The sequence below is a fragment of the Cercospora kikuchii genome (assembly GCF_019650295.1).
Source record: "Cercospora kikuchii DNA, contig_00008, whole genome shotgun sequence".
NCBI classification, from domain to species: Eukaryota; Fungi; Ascomycota; class Dothideomycetes; order Mycosphaerellales; family Mycosphaerellaceae; genus Cercospora; species Cercospora kikuchii.
Window position 1 is genome coordinate 1,684,573 of NW_025408589.1, and position 23,465 is coordinate 1,708,037.

The following is a 23,465-nucleotide window of genomic DNA, read 5'->3' on the forward strand; positions in this document are numbered from 1 at the left end:
TACTGAGCGCTGGCCGTAGCACCACGGTGCCTGCTGCGCTGACGGGCGCAGTCTGGTCGCTCTGGTGGCCGTCTGCAGACATGCTGCTCCCATACCATGACACCTGGCGGCCGCCCGTGCGCACGCATCGCTCTCCGTCGCGGACAGGGAGAGGCCGGCGGCGCATTACCTCACGCGCTGCTGGGAGCGGGCTGGTCGAGTCGAGCGTTTGATTGCGACACACCGTCGCGGTGGAGCAGCGCGGTATGCCAGCCATGCCTGCGCCTGCTGCCACCCACGCCCTGCCCTGCCCTGCCCGGCCCTGGTCGCTGCTGCTGGGCTGGGCGTGCAGCGCTAGCCCGGTCCTTGTTGCGACTTGCGCAGCGCAGATAGAGTTTGAGCTTGCGGCAGGCCCTGGTGTTTTTCGCTGCACGCTCTGGCAGCGCACCTGCGTCGACGTCTGGCTTTGTCGTCTTCGGACTACGCTCGCGCACGCACGCACTCTCGCTCGCCCGCCCATGCTGCTCTCGCGCGTGTGCGTGACCTGACCTCGCCAAATTGGTCGGAGCAGGCCCTCGTGCGACTCTAGTGAGGGATCCCAGTCGACGGCCGCCACTTGCCGCCGTGCAGTTAGTTATCAGTCGCGTCTGGCGTCCATCCCATCGATCGAACTGCTCGTCACCGTAAGTACCGCTTCTGTGTATCATTGCCAGCGACCTATTTACCGGCGACACCGCGCCCACTTTCGCGCGGATTCGCGCTACACTTCTGGGTCTCTACCCAAAGCTCGCCCACCATTGTCCCGAATGTCTGCCGCCGTGATGTCGAATTATTACTCATCGCAGCTCCAGGTGCACAACTGGATGCTGGCGCAAATGAACAACGGCAACACCGCCGCCAATGGCTACCCGCCGCCGCCCCCGCCGCCGCAGCAGCAACAGCAGCAGCAGCAGGACCAGCACTACGGCAACGCCCTCTACCCACCTCCCGGCGGCGCCCAGCAGCTGCTCGACCCGGCCCAGCAGGAGCAGCTGCAGTTCAGCAGCCTGAACCAGCCCATCTATCCCAAAGTCGAGGCGCTGCCCGGCACAGGCCACAACAGCCCCGCGAGCCAGCACATCCAGAGTCTCGCGCACGAGCTCCAGCACCATTCGGGGCCCGACGATCAGTCACGACACTATATGCCACATGTCTCGCACCAGCTGCAGCAGCCCACGCCGGTGACGAGCCATCCAACGAGTGCAGCCGGCCTGTCACTTCCCCCAACGCAGACAAACACCCCAGAGCAGCCACAGAAGACCAACCGATTACGGAAGGCATGCGATTCGTGCTCCATTCGCAAAGTTAAGGTATGCACGAGACAGTCGGGGCAATGCCTGAGGTCGAGCAATTCTAACGAAAACAGTGCGACGAGACGGGTCCCCCCTGCCGAGCTTGTGCTGCACTCGACATCCCATGCACATTCGACCGACCGAGCCGACGACGAGGTCCTCCCAATCGCCATGCTGAGGCGATCAAGAGGAGGCGGCTCGAAGAGCAAGCCAATGCAAGCACGCCGGGCTCAGGAATTTCATCGCCAGCTTCTCCCACGAACGCCGCACACGCTCTGGTTGGGCTCTCATCGTCGCCGCTGTCAGCAGAGTCAATTTGTCCTGTGGAGACGCTGGATCTGCTCATCGACGATTTCTTCACCTACATTCACCCGCTGTGTCCATTCCCTCACGAGCCCAGTTTCCGCGAGGCATGGAAGCGCAGAGAAGATCTTACGAACAAGTCCTTCCTGGCACTGCTTGCGTCCATGATTGGCGCATTGGTCGCGTCGTTTCCGCGAAAACCACGATTGCACCTGAAAGCTCAGAAGCGCGAGAATATGTTTCCCAACCACATGAGTCTGGTGCAACGATGCCAAAAAGTGTGCGCCGCGGCGCGTGGACCTGGATATCTCGAGAGCGACAATTTGAATGTGTACGATGCTGCAACCAGCTACTTCCTGGCGTTGACGGGAGTCTACACGTTCAGATGGCGTCTGGGTCGGCTATACTTCGGCGAATGCTTGACCATCCTCCGGACCCTTGGCTTGCACAAGGCAAAGGCTCAAAGCTACGCACAGCTGGGCTCGCTCCCAGCGGCCATGGGGAGTCGCACAAATGGCATCGATCACGGCAGCGAAAAGAGTGTCGACAACATCACACTGGAGATGGGCCGTCGCATTTTTTGGACCATGTTTGTCAGTGTCAAGTCGATGGAGCAGCTGGGCGCCAGCTTCGGCGAATTGGTCATCCCTCCTCCAACTCACACTGAACCATACCCTCCATTGCCAGCCGAAGTCGATGACTTCTGCATCTACCCAACGCACACGGAGCAACAGCCGGCGGGCTTGATCCCGTCCATCGCCGGCTTCAATGCCAATGTCCGCGTGTACTGTTCCTACAACGCCGTAGCCACCATGGAAATGGCATGGGGCATTGACGCCATCGTCGACTGGGATCGACAGAAACGTGTCTTGTACGAGTCTCTGCGTCGCTGCAAAGAGTCGATGAGCAACCTTCCCTCGGAGCTTACTGTCCGGACGGATGTCGGCACGCCGAGCCAACAGAACGGAGGCTTCTACCCAGCCTTTGCCGCACAGCCTCAGCTTGGTCGGGATCCAGCCCAGTCACTGATGAGCCCTTCATCCCGAACGATGACCGAGCAGACCGCGGAAGAGCGACGCCGCACTCAGCATGAGATCCAGAAGGCCAATATCTACGCGTCCAGCTTAGCGACCAGGTCCTACTTGGTGGAGAAATACTGGAACCTCTGCGAAGCACATCAGCGATCCCGACAATCGCCCCACTCCCTCCCGAGCTCACCTGGTGCGGGCATCACCGCTGCCGGTATTGACAACATGGTGCCCCAAGTGCCAACCAGTCACTACGACATGATTGAACACGAGATGCACGATGAGCGCGAGAGCATCGTGAAGGACCTCCTCACTGTCCTCGGCAGTATCGATCAGGTCAACATGGAGCCAAATGCCGACTCGTTTGTAAGTCATGCCACTTACCATGTAGCCTGCGCAAATCACTAACGTCTCCGCAGACAATGAAGATCCGCTCCATTGCCAGCACTCTTCTCGAAACGCCTGACCAGCGCAAAGGTCCTTTGGCCATGCAAGCTCAAGAATACTTGAGTGCATTCTTAAAGATTCTCATGAAGCTGGAGCGTACCAGCCCCGCCAACAGCGAAGCTGATGGCAGCAGCAACCCAGATGACGAGGACACCGAACTCCGAACCTGGGCTGACCTGCGGGAGTACCAGCTCAAATTCGCCCAACAGGGTGGCCTACTTGGTTTGTCATGAATTCCGCTTTGCTGAATAAGTTGTACGATGTGCTATGTTGTGATTCGATAGCTCGATACCCCGGTGAACATCATGCCGGCGCTCAAGGGGGAAAAGGGAGGGTGGTGAAAGCAAGGCCGCGGCGACGGCCCCATCAGACTGTTTTAGTCATGTCGGAGTTGGGTCCCCTATACAGGGCGACAGGGTCTGCATGAATCGGAGTTTGCTGAGCATTTGCACTGGACAGAGATTCTGTAAATAGGTTGACACGACGCATGCATGATCAATTGTCATTTTCTCACGTTGTACTCGTCTATTTTCCTTCCTCTATCCTCGGCATGAGACTTGCCTTGTGGAGGTTACGCTACTTGTATTCGTGATGTGCGTTGGCTTAGAGCGCAGCCAGAACTTTTTCGGCGGCAGACTCGTTCACGCCCTGTAGGTGCAGACCAAATTAGCATACCAAAGAGCGTGAAGAACAGATCATTCGAGGCATACCGTGTTGTCAGGCTCAATGTGCACTGACTTCACCTTTCCATTCTCGGTGGTGATCGCACAACGCTTGCCTCTGTTCTGGCCAAAGACCTTAGCGGATTCGAATTCCAGGTCCCAGGCCTTGGTAAGTTCAGAGTGAGGGTCTCCCAAAAAGCGGATCTGCAGCGCCCCATGTGAGCAAAACGGTCGGTACAACGTCTGCGATGATCCGGGTCGGAGTAACTGGACTCCAATATCCCCGGATCCAGGAGGATGGATCAGCTACTTACGCCAGACTTTGCACTTGGGTCCAATGACTCTGCCCATGCTTTCATGCTGCACCAGATCCTGTTAGTCTCGAACCTGCAGAGGTCGCCGACGGGCATGCCGAAGCTGGGCAGTACGGGGACAGCAGCAGCTTACACGAATGGGTCATTGACGGCAACGACGAAGACCTTGCCGGCATCTGTCCGGCCCGTCAGCATAACCGTTGCCAGTATAGGGGAGTTAGTGTACCATCATACCTTTGAGGCTCTTGTGGCTCAGATACTCGGGAATGTGCCTCGCTGTGCACGTAGGGCCTGAAGTGGAGGAAGATCAGCATCAAGAGACCACTTGTCGCTGTGGCGGACGCCCCCCGCGGCCAAGACATGCGGCAGCGAATGCAGGTGGAGTGTCGCTACTCACTGAAGGCGGCGGGAACGCCAATGATGAGACCCTTTCCGGAAGAGAGCTCATTGGCAATGTTGACCTTCTTGTCGGGAGCGCCCTCGACGAGCTCGACGTTTGGGATGGAGTCTCCTGCTTTGACCATGATTGCGGCTGTTGCGTGGAATTGACGTGTTGATGAGAGAAGTGGTTTGGAGAATTGTTTGAAGGATGCAGAGGCGAAGTGGCGGGCCGCAAACATAGCTACTGCTGCTGTGAGTGTGCAGAGGGAAGGAAGCTCTCTCCAAGCTCTTGCAGACCCGAGGTTCGATTGACTTTGACAGCAACGTCAACCCGCCCGCGCTGGAGGTCCACGATGCCGAATGTCCACATCGGCTGCTCTTCGCCGTGGGCTGTGTGCATGAGCCGCAAGGATCGCGGGAGGGAGACGGCATTTGACAATCATCCACCATGGGAGAACAGCTCACACTGTGGTCTACAATGCCGCCATTGATGAAGTGAGCTGAAGACGAGCTGAAGTCGTCGACCACGAGGTGAAGACGTCCCGCTGAAGCTATAAACTAGAGCACAATTGACTTCGACTACCACTCGCTCGGGACGACTTTGATCCTATTGCTGTCAAGATAGCCGACCACACACGCCATGCCCTCATCATGTCGCGCTGCTTTTGACGCCGCAGACTCATCAGGCGTGACCTGGCGCTGCGGTGGCGGCATGAGTGCGCAAGAACGCCCTCCATCCTTCCAGCAGCGCTCGACGGCAGCGGTATTGCTGCTCTCCCAGGCACATGGTCGTGACATCCGTAATTTGCAGGGTTCGACTGTTCCCAGATTACCTGCGCGGCGGGCAGACGGGAGGCGCAGATCAGATGTGTCGACCATGGCCACGAATGGACGCAGGAAGCGAAGCGCGCCCACTTGCAGAGGGCAGTTCGTGGATCGTGGCAGCGCGAGAGCCTGCCGCCTTGCCAGCCGCGAAGCAAACCCTTCTCCCACGGCTGCTCTGCTGTCTGCTCCGGAAGCAGAAGATTGAGGGGTCGGAAATGGTCTGCTGTAGGCACTGATGGCCTGTTTCAACGTGCTCCACCTTTCACCAGTCGCCCTATAGACTATACTACCGGCCCCTGTACAACTCTGATGACCTACCCTTTGTGACCGCCTTGTGCAGTCGTTGGTACTTCTTCCCACAGAGCTGTCTTGTCCAGCGGCGCCGTGCATTGGTGACGTACCCGTTCACACCGAAGGCGCTTCTCTTTCCGTACGCTGATCGACACTGTCCCCGGCCACCAATCTTCGAGCAGTCGGCTCTATTCTTCCTCGTCTCCAAGAAGCGCATCTCCGTTTGTCGCTACCACCGCCGCACGCGCCCGCCTCTCCCTCGAGTCCCTCCCGTTATTGCGCAGAGTCTGGCCCTCTGCATCGCATACCATCCGATTTTGTACCCTTTCCACATTCCTGAGTTCCAGCTCGCCGGACGAGGCTTCTTGCGCGCTTCCGCTTGCACACACCACACCCGGCGCAGGGCGATTGGGGTTGCGACAGACGCAAATGACATAGGGCCGAGGTGTCGCGAACGCACGCAGCCGCCCGGATTCGGACGACGCTGTGCTTTCTCTGCCACGAGGTCACCGACGCCGTGCGGGCGCATGTGGAGGACCCGTTTGTGCGCTGCGACCGGACCGCCATAGAGACAGACCGCCATCATGGACAGTCAATCGGGCCAAGGGGCCAGCAACAGCAGCGACTTTGTATGTTGGGGGCAGAAAGGAGACATTTGGGTGTAATGAGAAGTGTACTGACCATGAAGTGCAGGTTCGCAAGCTTTACAAGTAGGCACGACCGCTACCCGCTTCACCGCACTTGTACTGACAAGAACTCCTCAGAATGCTTGAGAGCCCACAGGATGAGAGTGTCGTTCGATGGGGCAATGAAGGTGACAGCTTCGTGGTATTGGAGGTATGGGAGGATAAGAAAAATCAGATACGACGAGCGCTAACACTGCGCGCAGAACGAGAAGTTCACCAAACATATCCTACCCAAACACTTCAAGCATAGCAACTTTGCCAGTTTTGTGCGGCAGCTGAACAAGTATGACTTTCACAAAGTACGGCATAACAACGAAGAAGGCGGCGCATCGCCATACGGTCCTGGGGTAAGGTAGCCGCAAAAGTAAAGAAAATGAGTTGAGCTCAGACATAAGCAGGCATGGGAGTTCAAGCATCCCGATTTCAAAATGAACAACAAAGATGCGCTTGACAATATCCGGCGAAAAGCGCCAGCACCACGAAAAGCAAATACGGGCAATGACGGCGAACTGCTGCCCACTCAGCAAGTTGATATGATCAACACGCAATTAGTGGCGACCCAGCAGCAACTGCAACAATTACAGGAGAGATACAACGACCTGAACATGAACCATACGATCATGATGCAGGAATTAATCGGAGTGCAGAAAACTGTCGTCAACCACGAGCACGTGATGCAATATGTCATGAACTTTCTGAACACAGTCGATGCGCAAAGACGAAGGGAAAGCCGGATCGTCAATCCAAATCCTTTTGCGACCGCAAACGGCGTCAACGGGGGCACGCCTGGAAGCACGAGCAACTCGCTACCACCTCCAGAAGACGACACGCCTGCTTCGCCGTTACAGCATGCCTCGAAACTGCTCGAGCAGGTAAATGCTGACCACATGCTGAACACTCGCAACCTGGAACAGATGAACGAGGCGGCGATACGGATGAATGCAACACTCACCACACCACCTCCGGATCATTTGTCACGCAACGGCGGTACCCGCTCGTCCAGTCGCGGCGCACAACCACATTCCGCAGCCTCATCGAGCTCACATGGCTATGATTTGGACACGCTGGTATATCCGATCGGGCAAAATCCTCAAGGAATTGATCCAATGTATGGCGACCATGTCAATAACATTCCTTACCCGCTGCCAGCGAAGGGGCCTGATGGCAATTATCATCAAGCAGCGCAGCAGCCTGAAATTCGCAAGAAGAGCACCCAATTCGATCCAGGCTGGACGCGCACGCCTCATATTCTCCTGGTTGAAGACGATGGAACGTGCAGACGCATTGGTGGAAAGTTCTTGTACTCTTTCGCCTGCAAAGTTGACACTGCGCTCGATGGACTGGAAGCAGTGAACAGGCTCAACTCCGGCGCCAAGTTTGACCTTGTCTTGATGGACATTATTATGCCTAATTTGGACGGCGTCTCTGCTACGCATCTGGTCCGCCAGTTTGACAACGCAACGCCAATCATCGCCATGACTTCAAATATCAGGAGCGACGATATCTCGATGTACTTTCAGCATGGTAAGTGAAATGCGGCTCTAATGGAGCAGAAGGCAGCGCTAACAGTATCTTTTCCAGGGATGAACGATGTCCTCCCGAAGCCTTTCACGAAGGAGGGCCTGCTCGCGATGCTGGAGAAACACTTGTCTCATCTAAAGAAGAATCACCAAGGTCTAGAGCCGATGGCACCTCCTTTGAAAGCCACCAACCGCAGTCTGAAGAGTGAAGAGTCGCCGGCAACGTCTCCAGCAACGAATAGCAATTGGAACTCGCCGAATCAGTTGACAGCGGGCTCACCATCGGGAAGCAATCTTGGTGACGATGCATACAATATGTCCACATCGTATGCGCAGCCCGTACTTCACGCTCCATCGACTCAAATGTATGCGCCTGCAGCGAGTGGAATGCTGCCGCACCAAGTGGCACAAAGGAGACCCATCGACAGCATCACTGGCGGGCCTGACATGGGCATAGATGCGAAACGCCAGCAGATGTTTAACCCTTCCATGGGACAAATACCACCACCTCACATGATGCAACAACGGCCGCCACGGTGATCCTGGTCGCGTGGCGCCCTGATTGGCCAGATACCCTGTATATATGTAGATACGTTCAGCGACATTGCGGTTTTGCCTCTGGGACAGTCTTGTGGCTTGGCACGGAGCACTGGAGAAAGAACTTGGTTTGAGGTCTGGCTGCGGTTCTGGTTGTGGATCGCTGGGACATTGACGTTGGAAAAGGCGACATCAGTTGCAATTGGACTTCTTGCTTGCTCGCATGGTTGCTTGCTTGTTGGCACTGGACAGGGAAGTTTGTTCCAGGTAATGATGCTCAAGGAGCCGCTAGGAAAGGAAGTGCCGTCGCTGGGCATGGCGAAGTGTCCCAAGTTCGACGAGGAGAGAGGGCGAATGAGAATTATTCTTATCTTTAAAGTAGCTGCGTGCCAATGTCAAGGCAGATCTGATCGATCATATGCGATTCTTAGCGTCTACTTCGCTCATTCGGGCACTCTCGTCTTGTAAACGGCATGTACGGAGAGCAAATCTCTATCTACGTCTCAGGTCTCCAATGGCTTGTCAACGCGAGAGGGCAGCTCTACTTTCGTTGCAACCCACAATAGAACCATGGCAGGCGAGGTTGCAGAAAGGCTTGGCACATCCGCAACGCTGAGTCATGAAAGAATTCCAGACCTTCAGTCTTGCCATGTCAACACCAACGATATCTGACAATCCTCCCCACTGCAAAATATCAACGATATGCCTCCCAAGGGGAAAAAGGGTGCGGCGAAAGACAACAAAGGTGGCGAGGAGAAGCGAGAGGAACCATTGCAAGCTGTCGTCTTCGCGGACTCCTTCGAAACCAGATTTAATCCCTTCACACTCGAGCGGCCGAGATGCCTCCTTCCATTGGCCAACACACCACTGATTGAGTATACGCTCGAGTTCCTAGCTGGTGCCGGTGTGGAAGAGGTCTATCTGTACTGCGGCAATCACACTGATGCGGTGGAAGAGTATCTCAGGTGAGCACCCTTGCTTCAGGCGGCGACCACTACCGCGATGAGCGCGATTGCAAGAGGCCCTACGCTTCTGGGTGAGTGCACGAATGTGAAGCTGACCTTTGGGTAGTCACTCGAAATGGGTCAAGGACACCTCGCCGTTCGCCCTTGAAGTCATCAAGTCCGCATCAAGATCTGTAGGCGACTGCATGAGAGACCTGGATGCAAAGCAACTAATCGTCGGTGATTTTATCGCCGTATACGCTGATGTCGTTGCCAACATCTCACTTGATACAGCACTGGCTGCTCACAAAGCTCGACGCGAGAAGGACAAGAAAGCTCTCATGACCATGGTGCTCCGAGAAGCTGGAGGCTCACATAGGACGAAGTCTCAGCAGCAGCGACGCATCTTTGTCATTGACCCGAATTCACATCGCTGCGTGCACTATGAACAGCTGAGGCCCGGGCAGAGCACTATGGTGGAGATTCCAGGCGAAGTTTTCAAAGATCACAATGAAATTGATGTGCACGAAGATCTTATTGATTGCGGCATCGATATTTGCACACCGGAAGTACTGGCTCAGTACACAGACAATTTCGACTGGCAACTCCCGAGGCGCGGCTTCCTGCATGGCACTCTGAAGGACTTTGAAACTTTCCAGTACACCGTACACACGCACATTGCCCGCGAAGGATACGCAGCTAGGGTTCTCAATCTGAGGTCATTCGATTCTATCAGCAAGGATGTCATCTCCCGATGGAGTTACCCTCTGACGCCCGATACAAACATGGTCGCCGGCCAGTCCTTTCAACTCTACAAAGGCAACGTCTATCGCGAGGAAGGCGTCCAGTTGGCACGATCTAGTCGAGTCAATCGGAGAGTGATTCTTGGTAAAGCGACTAGCGTTGGGGATGGCACTGTCATCACGAACAGTGTGATTGGCAGGCGCTGCGTGATTGGAGCACGGGCAAAAATTGATGGAGCATACATCTGGGATGACGCTAAAATTGGCGACGATGCGGTGATAGGAAACGCTGTCATCGCGAACGAAGCACTTATCGGCAACGGCTGTACTATCGAGAACGGCGCACTGATTTCGTATGGTGTCAAGGTGTCCGACGGAGTGACCGTAAGTGGGAAGCATCGAATATCTCGACTGAAGCGAAAGCGAGGGTACGAGCACGATGAGATTGTGGAGGTGGCTGCTGACCCCAAAGTGGTTGGTCCTGAGGGCAAAGGCTTCCATTTGGAACTGGACGATGACGAAGAAGAAGTCTTGGACAGCCTGCTATCAGGCCTACAGGATGTCGACCTTTTAGTCGAAGATGATGCCATCAGCAACCTAGACTCTGAAGAAGACGACGATGAGGATGACAGGGAAGTACACCATACTAGGCGAGACACGGGCCGAAGTGATAGCTTCGCATCAGCTGGCTCCGACGAAGATGGCGAGTCGAGGCAGAAGGCGAAGGACTTCCACCAAGAGGCAGTGAACTCGATGGTCGATGATATGGCGAAGGGCAACACACCTGACGACATCAAGACCGAGTTCAAGGCGCTCATTCTTGGAGTCAATGCCGAGGATCAACAGATTGTGCGGGTCACAGCGACTGCCTTCTCGAAACGCGCGGCACAGATTGTGGATAGTGGAAAGTCGCCTAAGGAGGCGGTCGACGGGCTCATACCTGCATACAAGGAGATCATCACTGCCTACGTTGCTTCGGAAGAAGAGCAAGCGTCCTGGTTGCTCTACCTTCAAACGGATCTGGTACACCGCGGTCAAGGCGACAAAATACTGCTGTTCCTCTCCAATGCTTTGGCCCATCAGGACATTATTGAGCCAGAAGGGTTTGAGAGGTGGTGGAACGATCCACGGAGCTCAGCTTCAGCTGAATTGGTGGCTGTTCGCAAGGACACGGAGAAATTGGTGGAGGTTTTGTGTGCTAGCGACGACGAAGATAGCGAGGAGGAGGACAGCGATGAGGACTAAATGCGACCAGACTTAATGTACGAATGACCATAAGCGGGTGATCTTCCACGCCACCCCTCAATTGACTACTATCGCTTCGTGTTTCGAGTTCCGCTGCGAAGTTCCGTTCGACGCCTGCTTTTGCACACAACTTTGTATCGAATTCCAGATAGATAGGACGAACGGCACGATCGCTGCTAATGACATCGATGGTTCCGGAGATTCTTGGACCTGGTCTCAGACAATCCTTTGTGTTGGTTGCCTTCTAGAAGGCACGTGCTTTGCCGCTCCCGCTTCCGGCAGGAGCCTCTCGTGCCTGCTGCCAGCAGCGTCATTCCTTCCACTTGCACCTGACAAACCCGTTTCCGCCGTCACCTTCACTTCGCACCGCTCCTTCACCCTCGCCGCCTAGGCACAGGCATGCGTCTTTGAGGTTTCGCCTCTGTCCTCCAAGCTCGAGCATCCACTCAGCCTTACTCGAGCATTCGGGCTGCGAACGGAGATCAACGCCACTTACCCGCAGCAGTCAGCACCTCGGACTCCTCAGGCCTCAATACTTCGCCGCTGTCTCGTCCAAGCGAGACGGCTGCGACTCGGTGGCCCACCACGCCTTCCGTCAAGAGAAAGCGAGAGAATATTGCTAGCACCGCTCCCATCCTCGAAACAGCGGCTCGAAAGGCTACAAAGACCGCACACTGCAAGGTTCCTGTCGTGGACGCGGCGCTGCCTGCTACACCGCAGACGCTAGCGAGCGACAAGGACATCATGGATAGCGACGATGAGGTGCAGAGCTTGGCTAGCAGCGGGGATATCGGCATGATGGACGATGAGGATAGCAGCGTCGATTTCGGCGCAGATGGTAAGTTGTTTGCCATACACATGAAGCCTGCTCTGCGAGAAGGGTGCAGCTACGGTTTTGTCAAGGAAACATGCTGATTTTGAAACTTAACAGACTCCGATGGCGACATGGACGACTTCAACGACGACGATGAGGGGGCCATGTTTCAATCGCAGGATAAGCTTATGAAGCCGCAAAAGAAGGCGTTCGAGGTCGACTTCAAGGCCTACAGCCCCACAGATATCCAGGCACAGCAGGATCAACAGATCAACGAGGTCGCCACGTTACTCGAACAACCCCACGAATCGACAGCAATACTGCTTCGATATGCCAGATGGAATAAGGAGCGAGTCATTGAGCAGTACATGGATGATCAGGAGGGGACATTGGAGAAGGCAGGCCTAGGCCAAGATCTACAACGAGACCCACCTCGGATCGAAACAATAGATGGTTTCGCTTGCGACATCTGCTGCGAGGATGAGCCGGGCCTGCAGAGCTTCGCCATGAAGTGCGCACATCGATACTGCGTCGACTGCTACCGACATTACTTGGTTCAGAAGATCAGAGATGAGGGCGAGGCTGCGCGGATCAAGTGCCCTGGCGATGGATGCAATAAGATTGTGGATTCCAAATCGCTGGAAGTACTAGTGCCGACCGAGCTGAAAGACCGCTATCATGAACTCCTGATGCGAACGTATGTCGATGACAAGGAGAATCTAAAGTGGTGCCCCGCGCCAGAATGCATCTATGCCATTGAGTGCGGCGTGAAGAAGCGAGACTTGCATCGAATTGTGCCGACTGTCATCTGCGATCGCAAGCACAGCTTTTGCTTCGGCTGCACATTGGCGGATCATCAGCCGTGTCCTTGCAAGCTGGTGAAATTGTGGCTCAAGAAATGCGAAGATGACAGCGAGACCGCGAACTGGATCAACGCAAACACGAAGGAGTGTCCGAAGTGCCAGTCAACGATCGAAAAGAACGGAGGTTGCAACCACATGACTTGTCGCAAATGCCGAAACGAATTTTGCTGGATGTGCATGGGTGTTTGGTCTGAACACGGCACGAGTTGGTACAACTGCAATCGATACGAAGAGAAGTCTGGGTTAGACGCTCGTGATGCTCAGGCCAAGAGTCGACAATCGCTCGAGCGCTATCTCCACTACTACAATCGATACGCCAACCACGAGCAGTCTGCCAAGCTCGACAAGAATATCTTCGAAAAGACGGAAAAGAAGATGCAGCTTCTGCAGAACCAATCCGGCTTGTCGTGGATCGAGGTTCAATTCTTGGAGAACGCCTCACACGCTCTTCAGATGTGCCGACAGACCCTTAAGTGGACATATGCTTTCGCGTACTATCTCAAGCGTAACAATCAAACGGAGATTTTCGAGGACAACCAAAAGGATTTGGAAATGGCTGTCGAGAATCTCTCGGAGATGTTCGAGAAGCCCACGGAACAGCTTTCGGAGCTGAAGGTGGATATGATGGACAAGACGAGTTATTGCAACCAACGTCGTATTGTGCTGCTGGACGACACTGCCAAGAACTTGAAGGATGGTGAGTAAACACGTTGCCTTTTGACCAATCTCTCTGTGCCTTTGCTGACTAGTCTTCAGGAAACTGGGAATTCTCAGTTGATATATAGCATGACGACTGTCTCGTAGAATCGAGCGAGGACCCTCCAGAAAGTCAAGATATGGCTGCGCAGCAGGAAGGCATACTCGATCTGAATAGGTTGTTGCACAGGATTGCAGCAATGCGGCGTTTTTACGGAATACCTTTACGACCACAGGCATGAATCGGTGCAATGAATTATTGGGATGGGCGCGCGGGCGGGCAAAGATGTAGATTTTCACTTCCGTTGAGCGCATGGAGTCACGGACACGGACGGATTGTTTCCTTTTCTTTCATCTGCAGACATGCATACGAGAACGATACGTCTTAGATTGGTATCTTTTGGCTCTTTTTGATTTTTTTTCTCATTGTTTCTCGTTGCATGATCAAGCCGACGGATTGATATCACATTTCGCACTCATCAGGGATGATTGAGCACATGACTTTCATGAATTCGTAGCCGCAATGTTCAGTAATCGCCATATCCAACACGAATCATTAGAATTCCTCCGCAAAGATCGCGCGACTCAAGTAAGACATCAAATCATCCCACGGGAAATTTGGTCTCGTTCCCAGCCAGTCGCAAACGCGTCTCGATTCGCAACACGACGCGTTGCGCCCCCCTGTCTTTCCTTGTGGATGTTGTTGTTGTACTTCAGTACCAACTACGTACTCCATGACACAAACGGCTAATTCGCCTAATCTTCCTCTCCCTCTGTGTCTCGGATGCAACTCCCTTTTTATCGAAAGCTTGTTTCCAGTCGCTACATGTGACTGAGGGCTGCTCCGGATCAGGATGGGACAAGAAGCCGAAGTTCTCGTCGTCAATACAATATACGGACGAAAGGGGACAAGGAGATATGTATTTCTGGACTTTTGGGAGTCTTTGCGTGGTGTGCTGTTCTTCTTCACACAAGGCCCGACGACGGTGTCTGTCCGTGCCTGGTAGTCTTTCTTCACGGCAATAGTTTCTACGACGGCTCATTCTTCACGGGATGTTACTTGTGCCCGCCCGCTGTTTCTGCGAGGATCGAGGATCGTGTTGCCACTTGATGAAGTCATGTGTTTGCCCTAATAAGGTGTGTGCATCAGTCGTGCGTAAGAGGTGGAAGAAGTGGGAGAGACACCAAAGAGAGAGAAGAGCGGTGGGAGGCGCGGGCGCGGAGAGAATTGTGTTTGCAGGATAGCAAAAGCATGAATGTCTTATCGTTCGATTACGTGCGGAGCGAACTCCTATCGTCTGTTGAGTTTTGGCTTTTTGAGGTGGAAGGTCTTGTTTTGTGTTGCTGACAGCGTCGCTCCCTCAAGCATGAAGCTCGTTCAGTTACTGGCAGAAAAGGTACAGTGTGCGAGACTCGTCATTGCTGCAGAAGTTGTACGCAGTTTTGTCTTGAATTGTACTCTTGGGAGTAGATGCTGGAACCATGTGTTGTTTCGTTGTTGTTCTCATCACAAAGTACAACACCTGTGATGTCAGCTTCAGAAGTCCGGTTTAGCCTGCACCTGTGCAAACCCGCAGCGAGCAAGTCTCACTATACATGCAAGACTTCATCACTCGAGCGGAATGCTGAAGATCATTTACCATTTCGTAACCAATGCCGCTACTCCCCTGCGCAGTGAAGAATTCGATGACGAGAGCGTGCGGCAGTGATAGCGCTCGCTATACCAGCCCTTTTCCGCACCAAACGTCATTCTTCTGATCTAAACGAGCGTTCTCAGTAATCGTAGGCGAGTCGCCTCTGCGCGGATCTATTTCAATGTCACTGATGACGCTGCCTGCGGCATTTTTACCTCGTCGAAGTGGCGACATGTCATCATACTCGGAGGGAAGAGCGTTGTACAGCTCGTGAAAAGCGTTTTACTACTTCTTTCGTTAGTATCAGAGACTCTCCTGAAGTCTTGTCATGACGTCTCTCCGTGGAGATCGGAGTCAGCACTCCCCAGTACTGCAAACGTCTGCCGAGACCTGTCACTTGGACAACGACAAGCTCCAGGATGTTTTGTTTATGTCATTGCGTTCTGGGCAAACACCAGACCAACCGCATTTTTGAGCAGGGTGTCAATAAAATCCATGCTGACAAGGACATACAGATTCATCCTGGAAACATGCACAAGATTTCGGCTCCGAAACAAGAGGGAGGGCAAGAGACCGATTAAACTGTTTGGTGAACTTCTTCCGTTTTGCTGGGAACAGCAACACCAGTGCAGGTGTTATGAGATCTGTAGGACACTACACCGCTATCCGCGCTTCTCGTGTACCTGTGATGGTACCGTAGCGGGGGCAGGTTCAAGAGTCGGACCTGCAGTATCTCAAGCATTGGATCGTCTGACAGAATCCTATCGCGCCACGATTTCCTTTGCTCGTGACCGTTCCTACCAGAACCATATGAAAGGACATATTATGAAGAGATTCGACAGTCAGAGGTTCGACATTCAGAGATTCGACAATGTCCAATTTTTCCAATTCCGTATACTCAAGAGATCGCCTCGTAAACTAGCGTCGCATTTGCGAGATCATGGTCACTTATCCCTGGAAGGTCGATTCCTTGGTAGGGAGGGTTTTGGCATTCGAGATCCACAGATCGATGAGGGCGCGAATTGAGGACCGGGGTTAACTCAGAAGCGGTCGAGTCTGCACTCGACGCTGGACGCTTCCTGTGCGACCCTGAGGCGTAGCCAGGAGGCCTGGTCGCCCATGCTGGGGCATGAGGACAAGGTGAAGCGAGTGGCATGGTCAGAGTCCCAGGGTGAAGGAATACCCACGAGGGTCTGGCATTGCGTGCATTGAGCAGGCTCCAGGGACATTAGATCCTAGTGAGGCTTGTCAGTTTTTGACTTTTCACGGCGTGCTGACATGGATCGTTTGACAGTCATGGGGGACCCTGAGGTAGAGGAACCAGCGCTGTCCTTGACTCCCTGTTTGTGAACCACGCTTCTCAACATGGTCAGAACTCAAAATCAGATCGACGAACTCTGCGAGGTGTGCAAGTTGTCAAGCCTCATTGGTTCGCGTCGTCACAAGAGCTCGAGAATGACAATGGACAGGTCAAGACACAGCCGACAACTTAGATGCTGTCCCGCGCGAGCGATGCTGATCCATTATCGTGATATCGGGCGGTGTTTCTGCAAAGTCATCGTGCTGACATTCGATAGCCCACGCGGCATGTGCCCTACAATGTTGGTGGGACTTTGAATTAGAGTTCAGAGCCCATGTCTCGGCTTGCCGTGGTCAATGCCAGATGTCTGTCGCACGTTCAGCCCTATGAAGATGTCGCTTCCATACACTTCGGAATGAGTGCCGTAAAATTCGGAGTTGATCCTCCGGTACTGCTGTTTCGAGCGAAGCTGCACGCACTTCACTTGCCAGGCAGCTCGGTAAAGTACAGCTGTGAAAACGCCGAGATTGAGCTCTGAACTGTGTCTGAGGTCCTCATCACAGGCGGTGAAAATGAGATGTGTCTCTGAAGGACTGGAGGACTAGACCAGTCCGCATGACAGCCTGCATATGACCAAGACCGAAATTGAGCTTGCACAGCGCCGGGCCGGGACAATCTGGTTGGTTTGGTTGACAGTATTGGCACGCGTCATTAGAGTGCGAGGCTATATGCCTGCCATGGATGCTCCCTTCGCGAAGTCTTTCCAAACTCCCGCGCCAGCGACTCGGCCCTGGTACAGCATCAGCTTCCAGAAGGGGGAAAGTGATGCAGCAGAAGAAGCTTGAGTCTGCAACCTTGCTACTGTCGGGTACCGAATGGTTCGGAATCGTCGTGGTGAAATAGAACTCGTGGGTGATGTTGCGTGCTACTTCGGGGCCCAGGTCGGTGGTATTGGCACGCGGTGTAGAGATTACACCCGTACTGGACCATTCCCAAATGCAGCAAAGGTGGCCGGCTAATTGTGCATGAATTGCCAATTCCAATGGCATTCAATACGAACCTGTAGGCTTTGTGCCTGTACCACGAACGGCGTAATCGACTCTTGTGTAGCATCTGGGCATATTGGTGCACCCTAAAGCGTTTTCCCATGTTCGTTACATTGGCATTGTCACTCGGCGCGTTGACCTCGAACTTGGATCAATAGCATACAAGCCACCGGTTACTGAGAAGCCAAGTAACCAGGTCTACTATCCGCATCGCATACCTCCGGATGAAAGCTGGGGATGAGCCGCTTCGGAGCCGCAGCTTTTGTGCTCCCACGTTCGCACCATCCGTCCCAAAGAGGAAACTTTCGTCCGAGCCTACTTATATCCAGCTCGCGATTACCAGAACCCGGATATCAACAATTGAGGTGCTCTTGCATCGTGATCGGATGGGCTTTCCGCATGGTCCCCAACATTGCATAGCCTTGATATCTTTCTGGTAGCGGGAAGCGACACGCCTGTCCGGTACCCGGCTGGTTGCGGACTCCAGGTCCTCTGCACGTGATGCCTTGCACACCACGTTCGCTCGATCGGGAACGGGGGCCTGCGAGCTGCGGGATCGTCGTGTGCGAGGGTAGGCGATACCAGCAGGAGGAGATTTGGAAGGTTTCGAAAATGCAAGTGCTGGCCAGGTCCACGAGTGCTCTCGGAACAAGCAAGCCTTTGCAGGGGATCAAATCGCCACAGGCTGTTCTGAACCCGGGGTTCACGCTCCTCCACGGCTGTCACTTTACCTTGACCATGCTGGGTACCTGTGCGAAATTACGCCAGAGTACGAAGCTGTCGCGCTCTCGTTATTAGAATGATCTAGGTCCACCTTCGACACACTCATGGTATGGACTGCATAGCAATCACACACAACTTCACTTTGTCCACAACTGCTCCAACAAAAGATCGAATGGTTTCAATGGATATGCTCGACGCAGCGGTGACTTGGGCATCCAAGGGCGAGGACACAGATGATCCAGTCCAGGTGGCCGGACTGGGCATCTTGCCTGCCGTCTCTCTCAAGAGCCAGAAGAATTCGACCATCGCCATGTCGGATTGCTGCCACTTCAGCGATTGCTGCGAATTGCAATACTCCAACCAGAGCGTCAGCACGATCTCCAGCGGGAGTCGAAGCAAGTCCCGCAAAGAAGGCACAATCCTTGTCATCAAGTCTGGAACACGAGAGTGCTGCAACGGCATCAAGAGCAGCTCATGCTACCGGAGCGCTCTAGGATGAGACGCCACGACGGAGTCGAGCTGAGCAAGACCGGCAACAGTAGGCGACTTGGCAAGCGAGCCTCTCGCTGATGGCGCGGCATGCAATGGGGCGAAGGGATAAACCGGACCTGATTTGAATGGGAACTCGAGCAGACATGGCTCGCTGGCAGCGTACCACTTGCGCTGTCAACGGCCGATGGACCACTGCCACCACCGGGAGGCTGAGCTCGAGTGCAAGACATCATCCTCAACCAGAATTGTAAGTATTCCGCGCTGTCTCTCGGGTTGGCTGTAGCATACTCGCTCGCAGTCTCTCTGAGCACTTGCTAACGAGCTGTAGCGGGCGAGATGGGTGACAGAGCAGCGGACGATGACCGCCAGCTTTGCCGTTGCACCAGTGACGGCGGACCACATGCCTGTCTCACCGTAGTAGGCGTTGATGGTGAGATGTGCGTCGCTGCAGAAGACATCGACGTACTCGTTCCGGACTTGCCGGCACGTTCGAAGGAGGGCGGGCAGAGAGAAGGAGTGGGCGAAGCGGCGGAGATCATCGGCGACGACCAAGTCGTATACCGCAATGCGTAGTTCAGCGGGCAGCGCGAGGAGTGGTGGTGGTAGCGGCAACGGCATGTCGCCGACGCCGAACAGCGCAACGGCCAAGGTCCCGACGGTAGCGAGCAGTTGTTGTTATTATTGATGCCGGGATGGGAGGTGACGGCGACGTTACGATAGCCTTGTTTTGATGCAACGGAAGTGGCTGGCGGTTGCAAAATCCGAATGGCGGGAGAGATCGACGCCTCAGCTCACCTCGCACATCACACCCTCCACACGCCGTCTCTGCCTCTGCTTCTGGACCGCTCTTCTGTCGCTCGTTGTGTAGCCTACCATATTCGACGTGCGAAGCAAAATGCATTGTTAGTTGTACACCATCACTCACTGTCGCAAACACCGCACCCCGACTCCACTCCGCCGCGCCGCATCTGCCCGCTGCCCGCGATTCCAGCCCAACCCGCATTGCCCAACTCCACGCACCGTACAAGAGGAGCGACTGTACACGCCAACAGAGCGCCGGGCCTTCCGGACTCGACCTCGTCCCAGCGCAGTCATGCCCGTCATTCCACTGTCCGCCGCCGACGCTCGCTTTCCTCCACAAATACGCGATGCTGCCTACATCTACGCGCGCACCGTCATCCGGGCGGTAGACCACGTCAAACGCTCGCTGGGACCCCGACAAAACGCCAACGGCGTCGTGATTGCGATACCCGCCCAATATGAGGGCCTCAACTCCGGCCCAGCGCCCGGTGCCGTCGCCGGCATTGTACTCGGCAGCGTAGCCGGCTTCCTTCTCTTGATCTGGCTGCTATGGGTTGCCAGCAGTGGCTCCGGCTTCATTCGCGCAACGACACTGAACGAAGAAGATGTGGTGGTCCGACGGCGGAGTCGAAGTAGAGGGACAAGACGAAGTCGGCGCACCGAGATGACCAGCAGATCGCCGAGGAGGGAACGAGTGATCCGACAGGAGCGGATAGTGCGCGACATCCCGCCTCCCCGAGAGCCGAGTCGCATGAGAGAGACCGTCATTGTGGACGAGGGTCTCATGCCAGAGCGAAGAGTCGAAGGCGACGATATCGTGGAGGTTATCGAAGAGCATTCGAGCATCGGTGTGCCGCCTCCCAGGCGGAAGACCAGACGAGGCAGTCAAGGGTACAGGTCAGTATACTCCTAGCCGAGCCCGAGACCTTTGAGCAGAAGATCATTCCCGTTATCAAGCCTGGAAGGAGGCTGCGCCATGAGACTGTCAGAATCACCACACTGCAGCAGGCACTGATACAGCATCTCCGCAGATGATCGAAGTGGCTGCGAAGGAGAGGAATTCCCGACCAACAATCATTCGCTTACGCTCTGCACCACAGGCGAGGAGATTACTCCGACATCTAGGTCGCAGTCATCGATCGATTCGGGCCTAATGTGTACAGATTGACGGGATCATGGACAGGACACAGTGACGGCGTTTTTGTTAGCATGGGAAAGGGACTGGGAAAGGATACATCACGCAGAGCATTCCACAGCGATAATCGTACCCGCGGAATGTGAGGAGCAGCAGAGCTATAACGATACCCCTGCAATCGCGTTTTTGCTGTTTTTGATATTAGGCATCGGCATTGAATGCCAGCCGCGAGCGTATACTACAAGTATTGAGTTGCAGAGTAGTGAGGCTGTCTCTCGCACTGCGCCTTCCACTTTCGAATCCGAGCCGTTGATCGTTCTTTCCAAATTATTCATAATCATCCCAGGCATATCTTCCGAAACGCCCTATGCACGGCTGAGCTGAAGATATGATATTCAGGAACCAGAAAAGCTTGATGATCCTGCCGCTTGCAAAACTGACACCACGTCCTGATGTGAGCTCTGGAACATCAACCTTTCAAACATTAAACCAGAAACATTATCCCTTTAGATCCACATTACCGCATCTCAAGCTTCTCACCCGTCGCAGCTTCCTTCTTCAGCTGCGCCTGCCATGCAAACCAACAAGCAACGATACACGCTGTCGCGCATGCCAGCGTCGCACCACAGAAACTCTGCGCGCCTGGCCATGAGCTTGGAAAGATTGCTCCGCCAACGGGACTACCAATGAGGATTCCTAATGCTCCCGCGAACATATTGATCCCGAATCGTGTCCCTATTGTGCGAAGGTCTTTCGTCATGCTAGCCACAGCCGCGCCCTGAAGCGACACGAAGGCGCCAGAGAAGAATCCATACAAGAAACACCAGACGATCAAGCCCGCTGTGCTGTCTTTGATCGCTATCCAGCAAAAAGCGAGAATCGTAGCTGAAGCTGTCGTCGTGGCTAGAACTTTCAAAGGATGGAAGTATTTGTCTCCGATGTAAGATGGTACGATTCGGCCAGGGATGGAACCGATGTTGAGGAAGATGAGCATCCAGAATTCGAGACCCAGATCGTGCGTTGCGGCGAATTGTTCGATGAAGAAGTAGGGGATGTATTGTCCCACGAAGCCGAAAAATGTCGCTAGGTTCATGATTTGGAAGGGGACTTCTTTGAGGATTGAAGCATCAAAGATCTTCCTGCGTCCAGGAGGTCGTACGCGTGGTTTAATGACTATGCATGGAATTGCCAGAGTTACGATCGCGATGAAGCCAATGATTCGCACTGCCCATCCGAATCCTAGGCTAGTAGGTTGAACGTAGGTGAAGATAATTGGGTAGACCACTCCTCCCAACGATGAGCCAGATGCTGAGATGCCCATGACAAGTGCTCGCTTTGATGAAAAGTAGCTGGGTAGGATTGAAGTTGCTGTGATGAACAAGCAGCCTCCACCTATACCGCAGCAGATGCCTTGCGCAAGTATGAGTTGCCAGTACTCCGTACATAGCGAGGTCATCATGATGCCGAAGACAACAGAGCACGAGCCAAACAAAACCAATATTCGTGGACTCCCAACGTCGAAGACTGGTCCCCAGCTGATTGGTGAAGCACAGAGGAAGAAAGAGGTCAGTGTTCCAATCCACGATATCGAAGAGTTTGAGTTTGATGTGAGAAGTGTGCCTTTGTAGTACGTTTGGAAGACCTGTGCGAAGTGTCAGTTGGGAGTTGATAACTTGACTGATGAATCACGTGCTTACACCAAAGGCGTTGATGAGACCCCACGTGTTGAAGAAGAGGAAATAGCCTCCTAGGACTTGGAGCCATGCGGTCGTTCCGCCGTCAGGAGGTGGACCGCCAGGAGGACCGGGTGGTTTGGCCATCGCTTTAGGTGGCAATGAGCCTTCGTCTTGCGGAATTGCTCTGAAGCGTTCATCGTAAGACGTTTTGTCATTGAATTCGCTCTGATTCCGAGAGTGAGCAACATTGGCTGGTACCGCGAGTGGCGAGCTCAGTGATCCATGTGAGGGAGGGTCGTACGGCGAGCCCGGTGTCTCTGGCCGCGGGAATCCGGGGTGAAAACCTGGGGATACCGGAGGTGTGGTGCCATCTGGTAGGAATGCTTGCCGCGTGGGAGAAGCCAAGTTGCTGAAAGAGCCTTGCGTCGGGCTCGGTCGCCATTCTTCGTCATACCGCCTCGTCGCGGCAGGTCGATAGCCCTCGTTAACGCCAGGCAGAATCAGCCCTCGCCTGGACTCTGCAAAGTCTGATACATTGTAAGGTCTGTTCGTATCTGAGGTAGTCGGTCGTTCGAAATTCCCGTTCCAGTCAGATGCCGTTGACGGGCCTCGCGAATGGAAAGGTGTCCCCCGCAAAGGGGAATGAAAGGAGTCATCGCGTGCATGTGCCATGGTGAAGCAGAAGTCCAATGATGTGAGGACTCTCTGATACAATGTCTTTCTGCCAGACAGCTCGGAAGCAAGGCCAATGCTTCCAGCGAGTGAAGGTATCAGACAAACGAGATACTGTTTGCGCAAAGCTCCGCCGGTTCGCAGACGAAACGCCCCGAGCACCGATGGAGTGGAAGCGTGCACCTGCGCAAGGCAAGGTCCCGTTTCTTTCTAAATTTTGCCTGCGGCTTGACGAGTTCGAACAGTGAGCGCGATCGACACGTGGACTGCACCAACCGTGCCCAGTTTCGCACAAACGTCAAGCTGTCGGGTTGATATGCGACCCGATGTACCCGTTCAACTGCAGGGCATAGCGAGGATGAGAAGTCGCTGAGGAG

General features: G+C 54.4%; 7 protein-coding genes across 7 annotated transcripts; 5 read left to right on the forward strand and 2 right to left on the reverse strand.

The window, feature by feature from the left end:
• Positions 1-785: 785 nt before the first annotated feature.
• CKM354_001185600 (uncharacterized protein) lies at positions 786-3,321 on the forward strand (the record flags this gene model as incomplete). Its single annotated transcript, XM_044807361.1, has 3 exons — positions 786-1,328; positions 1,385-3,007; positions 3,061-3,321. 3 exons carry the CDS (start codon positions 786-788, stop codon positions 3,319-3,321), a joined length of 2,427 nt encoding a protein of 808 aa, XP_044663296.1.
• Positions 3,322-3,691: 370 nt separating this feature from the next.
• Positions 3,692-4,684, reverse strand: CKM354_001185700 (uncharacterized protein; the record flags this gene model as incomplete). The annotated part of the gene is made up of 6 exons (XM_044807362.1): positions 3,692-3,736; positions 3,799-3,954; positions 4,065-4,110; positions 4,198-4,240; positions 4,299-4,355; positions 4,462-4,684. The coding sequence occupies 6 exons, from the start codon at positions 4,682-4,684 to the stop codon at positions 3,692-3,694; spliced, it is 570 nt and encodes a 189-aa protein (XP_044663297.1).
• Positions 4,685-6,145: 1,461 nt separating this feature from the next.
• On the forward strand, positions 6,146-8,307 carry CKM354_001185800 (uncharacterized protein; the record flags this gene model as incomplete). Its single annotated transcript, XM_044807363.1, has 6 exons — positions 6,146-6,190; positions 6,255-6,271; positions 6,326-6,398; positions 6,451-6,594; positions 6,646-7,771; positions 7,829-8,307. 6 exons carry the CDS (start codon positions 6,146-6,148, stop codon positions 8,305-8,307), a joined length of 1,884 nt encoding a protein of 627 aa, XP_044663298.1.
• A 699-nt stretch (positions 8,308-9,006) lies between these two features.
• Positions 9,007-11,236, forward strand: CKM354_001185900 (translation initiation factor eIF2B catalytic subunit epsilon; the record flags this gene model as incomplete). Its single annotated transcript, XM_044807364.1, has 2 exons — positions 9,007-9,269; positions 9,376-11,236. 2 exons carry the CDS (start codon positions 9,007-9,009, stop codon positions 11,234-11,236), a joined length of 2,124 nt encoding a protein of 707 aa, XP_044663299.1.
• A 744-nt stretch (positions 11,237-11,980) lies between these two features.
• Positions 11,981-13,698, forward strand: CKM354_001186000 (E3 ubiquitin-protein ligase HEL1; the record flags this gene model as incomplete). Its single annotated transcript, XM_044807365.1, has 3 exons — positions 11,981-12,074; positions 12,168-13,610; positions 13,670-13,698. The coding sequence occupies 3 exons, from the start codon at positions 11,981-11,983 to the stop codon at positions 13,696-13,698; spliced, it is 1,566 nt and encodes a 521-aa protein (XP_044663300.1).
• Positions 13,699-19,897: 6,199 nt separating this feature from the next.
• Positions 19,898-20,730, forward strand: CKM354_001186100 (uncharacterized protein; the record flags this gene model as incomplete). Its single annotated transcript, XM_044807366.1, has 2 exons — positions 19,898-20,502; positions 20,706-20,730. The coding sequence occupies 2 exons, from the start codon at positions 19,898-19,900 to the stop codon at positions 20,728-20,730; spliced, it is 630 nt and encodes a 209-aa protein (XP_044663301.1).
• A 527-nt stretch (positions 20,731-21,257) lies between these two features.
• CKM354_001186200 (uncharacterized protein) lies at positions 21,258-23,088 on the reverse strand (the record flags this gene model as incomplete). Its single annotated transcript, XM_044807367.1, has 2 exons — positions 21,258-22,382; positions 22,438-23,088. 2 exons carry the CDS (start codon positions 23,086-23,088, stop codon positions 21,258-21,260), a joined length of 1,776 nt encoding a protein of 591 aa, XP_044663302.1.
• Positions 23,089-23,465: the final 377 nt, after the last annotated feature.